Genomic DNA, 4,949 nt, shown 5'->3' on the forward strand with positions numbered 1-4,949 from the left:
GATGAGTGAGAGTGAGTGAATGAGTTAGACATGAGTCAGAGTTTAGAATTTAAACTACAGCCAGTGTGTAAGGTTCTAAAAGTGGGATGATATTTTGGTGTTGAGGAGCTTTATTTAACTCCCCCTGGATAAAAGTGTCTTTTTTTTTCTTTGTTCAACTATTTTTTTAATGCTGCGAGAGATTTCCAGAGAATACCGATCTTGTTTGGAAGTTTTTTGGAACTCAGTGGGTAAGGTGCTGGACTAAATAATCAGAAGGTTATGAGTTTACATCCCAGATCCACCAAGCAGTGTCTCCTGAGCCACTGAGCAAGGCTCTTAACCATCAATCGGTCAGTGGTTTAAATGTAAGTCACGCTGGATGAAAGCGTCAACCAAATTCCATAAACGTATTTGTGTCGGGGTTTTTTCCCTTACAATTCTGACCTGAAACTATTTTTTAGGGCTATGAAAAAGTTATTATTTAAATAAACTCTAGTTCGGAGTTAAATTGAACTCTACATGTTAGTAGAATTTTTAAAATCAAAGTCTAAAATAACTTTTTCTACAGCAAAGAACCTTTTGGAAAGGAACATTGGAAAGTTTCCAGTGATGTTAAAGGTTCTTTAGAGAACCAAACACTGTTACAAAGAACCGTATAAGAACCTTTATTTCTGTAGCAGTGTAAAGCGTTTTTTTCCCTAAAAAAGTGTATGAACGAAACAATCTGGGTGTAACTGAAAGCCACAAAATTGCACAAGAGGTACACACACACGCACACGCACACACACACACACACACACACACACACACACACACACACACACCTACATATGCACAAACATCTGGAATATTAAGACATAGCATTTCTTGTAAATTCCTGGGTCAGTGCTACTACTGTGGTGTCTATGAAATACACACACACACAGCCACACACACACACACACACACACACACACACAGAGTCCAGTCGAATCCCACAGTAAAGTGGGGAAGAGTTCAGGTAACACATGGTTTCAAATCTGTGTTTAACTCAACTGCTCCAACTACACACACACACACACACACACACACACACACACACACACACATACACACACATACACACACAAACACACACACAAACACTGACCTGGGAGAAGCTGAGTCCGTTCAGCGGGTGACACTGCTCCTCAACGTTCTCCACAGCTCCAGTCTTCTTGCCCATGCTCTCAGCCTCACGGGCGAGGAACAGATCGAGCACCGGAGCTCCTCGGCCCCTCACGTCCCACTCGGTCAGCGAGTTGACCATCAGCATCACCCAGACAGGCCGCTTGCGCTCCCAATCTCCGGCGATGGCCTTAAACAGGTAGTCAGCATAGAAGCGCTGCTCAGCTCTCACCCATGCCGGCATCATGTGCCTCACGTAATCCAGATGGCGCTTCAGCCGTACGTAGATGTCCCGGGGCAGCAGGCTCCTCAGACTCTCGCCGTTAGGTAAAAGCTGACAGCTGGCCAACTTGGACACGGTGACTGGATCAGTCAGGTCCAGCTCGAAGAACACGCTTGTGCTCCTCTGAAAGGCTCGCTTCGAGCTCTCAGGCACGAAGTCCCACACGCGTGTGTACGGAACATGGATGGTGCCGAACAGGTAGGAGGGTGGCTGAGGGGGAGGACGTTTTACTGTCCACAGGAACGAGTTCAGCTCTCTCTGAGGATGAGGAGGAGAAGGAGGAGGACACAAGAGAGGAAGCAGGGGTGAGGAGAAACATTTTAAATGTAGAGTTAAAACCAGCTGTGAGTTCAAAACCCAGAACACTGAGCCTCTGTTAAAAGCTTAGAGGTGTTTAACAGGTTATTAATATATATTAATGATTTATTAATACGTTATTACACATGTTACAAATATACATTAATATGTAAATATATATGAAACTGTTCGGAACAAATCTGGCTGAAATGAATATTTCATTATTGTAAAAAAAAATATTATTTGTTAATAAATAATACATTGTAATATATCAATATCATTTATAAATAATTTGTAATGATTATATATAATATACATTATGATGCTTTATTATAAATTATGTACATAAATATATAAATAATGTGTAATATTATACACATTACTATTGTTATCATTATTATTTATTATTATTTATTATGAATTGTTTATTTAGGTTTTACTATTAATAGTTTTTTTTAATAATAAATTAAAAAATATTTATTTTAATAAATGTATAGTACGTATAATATGTAATGTATACGAATGAATGTTGTTCTGATTTTATATATATATAGTATATATATATATATATAATATACAGTTTCTAGACGATTCCGTGGTGATGTTCGACACTCGGGAGGAACTTTTTGCATTAAGAACATGTGGTGTAAATAAACCTGATGATGTCTGGTGATTTTAGGACGTCTGCTTTAACATTCCTCTGATAAATAATATGTCGGATAATTCGGTGTTTTTGGATGTGTTCCGTTTCAAACTCTAAATGATTTAGTTATAAATTCAAAAGTTTTCAAGAAATAAAAACTCTACCGAGTGTCGGATAAAATATGAGTAAAATATCCCAGAAGAGGTTCTTGCAGTTTACTTAACTGTCTCACACACACACACACACACACACACACACACACACACACACAGTGCGAATGAAGTGAAGTGTCGTGATGTGACATGCGGCTAAGTATAATGACGCATACTCAGAATTCGTACTCTGAATTTAACCCATCCAAAGTGCACACACACACACAGCAGTGAACACACACACACACCGTGAACACACACCCGGAGCAGTGGGCAGCCATTTAAGCAGTGGCACCCGGGGAGCAGTTAGGGGTTCGGTGCCTTGCTCAAGGGCACCTCAGTCGTGGTATTGCCGGCCTGAGACTCGAACCCACAACCTTAGGGTTAGGGGTCAAACTCTCTAACCATTAGTCCACGACCACAGCCACGACCTCTAACCATTAGGCCATGTGTTCCTTAACTGAAATTATTCCAAAGTGTGTGTGCATGTGTGTGTGTGTGTGTGTGTGTGTGTGTGTGTATATATACAGTTCAGTAAAACTTGTGAGAACTTTACTACATTAAAATGATGTTGTTATGAATGGGAGCGTTCTTGCTCACTGCTCTGTGTATCCTGTCAGGACAAACAACACTAAGGATATTACGAGTCCTGCAGAACTCCCACACAGACACGATGGGAAAAGACACGCAGCTTATTTCAGACTGTGGTTTTAACACCGCTGACCTTTATGTAGCTCTTCACTTTTACTCAAACTTCATTTCCTTAAAAAAAGAGAAATAAAAGGCCACAGAGACTCTTACAAGCGCACACGAGGGAGCCGGACTCACTCACGTTCCATCATCAGCATCCTCATCATCATCATCATCATCACTTTCCTCTGTCACATCAACCGAAGAGGAGAACAGAGAGAGAGAGAAATATTTCACTTGGCACGAGAGTTTTGTTTCTTTTAGCTGAGATGTGATTGGGAAACTGGCTGCGTGCCTCGTAAACTTGTAACTGTTTTAGCAAATGTTTCCCTGTGACAATAATAATAATAATAATAATAATAATAATAATAATAATAATAATAATAATAATAATAATAATAATATCTGTTTCTACGGGATTTATATTGTAATATTTATATAACATTTATTTGTTTAATATTTTCACAATCATTTAATACATTTGTTAGCGATATTTTGGCAACCTCACATGTTTTGACAGATATAAAATAATTGTGTGTGTGTGTGTGTGTGTGTGTGTGTGTGTGTGTGTGTGTGTGTGTGTGTGTGTGTGTGTGTGTGTTAATGCAGTTCAGGAGCTCTTCTGACAAATACGATAAAGATTTAAATAAATGTAAATGTTAAATATTAATAAAACCGCCCAGTGATTTTTTTTGCTTCCTTTAATTATTAAAATAATATTTTTTCATCGGAAGCTTTTTTTTTGTAGCACTTTTCATTTCGGTTGTCTAGTTTTTAAAGCACTTTATAAATCCTCAGTGAACATTAAACTTAATCACAGTAATAAAATAAAATATATAATTAACATAAAGAGTATGAACGTAATTGCAAACACATGAAAAAAAAAATAATTAATTAAATTTTAAACTATAAAAACACTAAACTGGGATAAATGCGTTTTAGTAAGAATCCTTTATTTGGATTTCGATTTTTCCCATTTTAATTCTTTGAGAAATTAAAAACAGGTTTAAAAGTCAGTAATCTGACCAAAGAGACTCCTGCGGGATCTGATGATGATGATGATGATGATGATGATGATGATGATGATGATGATGATGATGAAGTTAGTCTTACCGTCTCGTCCTTGCTGCAGTGTTTCTGTGTCTCCCGGTTTAATAATCCCGCTGAAAATAACGTCCAGAAGAGCAGCCATCTGAGCGCTGAGCTCCGCTTCATATCGGGACAGAACACACACACTCACTCACTCACACACACACACACTCACACACACATGCGCTATACTACAGGTCGATCCGGTTAAATTCGGCGCTTCAGAAAGGCGCGCGGCGCGGTGTGTCCATGCGCCATGCTCGCGCCCTGACTTCCACTGAGAGCGTGCGTGTGAGCATGAGTGTGTGCGCAGATATGTGTGTGTGTGTGTGTGTGTGTGTGTGTGTGTGTGTGTGTGTGTGTGTGTGTGTGTGTGTGTGTGTGTGTGTGTGTGTGTTCCTCTTAAGGGCTCTGAAGGTGGAGGTTTTGGTGGAGTGAGTTTTAGAGAGTTTCCCTCAGCGTAGGAGGGGAGCTCGTGAAGGGGAGTCCGAGTGTGTGTGTGTGTGTGTGTGTCACCAGTGGGAACGGAATGCATTAGCCTCTCGGCCCGAAATCATCTCCTTTATTGCTTTGCCGAGTGAGGACTCTCTAAAGAACAAACACACTCCACTACTATGTGTGTGTGTGTGTGTGTGTGTGTGTGTGTGTGTGTGTGTGTGTGTGTGTG

General features: G+C 39.8%; 1 protein-coding gene across 1 annotated transcript in view; it reads right to left on the reverse strand.

The window, feature by feature from the left end:
- The window catches only part of trabd2b (TraB domain containing 2B), an 18,584-nt gene extending 13,635 nt beyond the window's left edge, over positions 1 to 4,949 (reverse strand). Inside the window, exons 1-2 of the mRNA XM_047800430.1 lie at positions 4,307 to 4,949; positions 1,112 to 1,669 (exon numbers count right to left, since the gene is read on the reverse strand). Of these exons, the coding sequence (XP_047656386.1) occupies positions 1,112 to 1,669; positions 4,307 to 4,408 (660 nt within the window). The 5' untranslated portion in view covers positions 4,409 to 4,949. The remainder of the gene's footprint in view (positions 1 to 1,111; positions 1,670 to 4,306) is intronic.

This window comes from Tachysurus fulvidraco, chromosome 14 (assembly GCF_022655615.1).
Source record: "Tachysurus fulvidraco isolate hzauxx_2018 chromosome 14, HZAU_PFXX_2.0, whole genome shotgun sequence".
Classification (NCBI taxonomy): domain Eukaryota; kingdom Metazoa; phylum Chordata; class Actinopteri; order Siluriformes; family Bagridae; genus Tachysurus; species Tachysurus fulvidraco.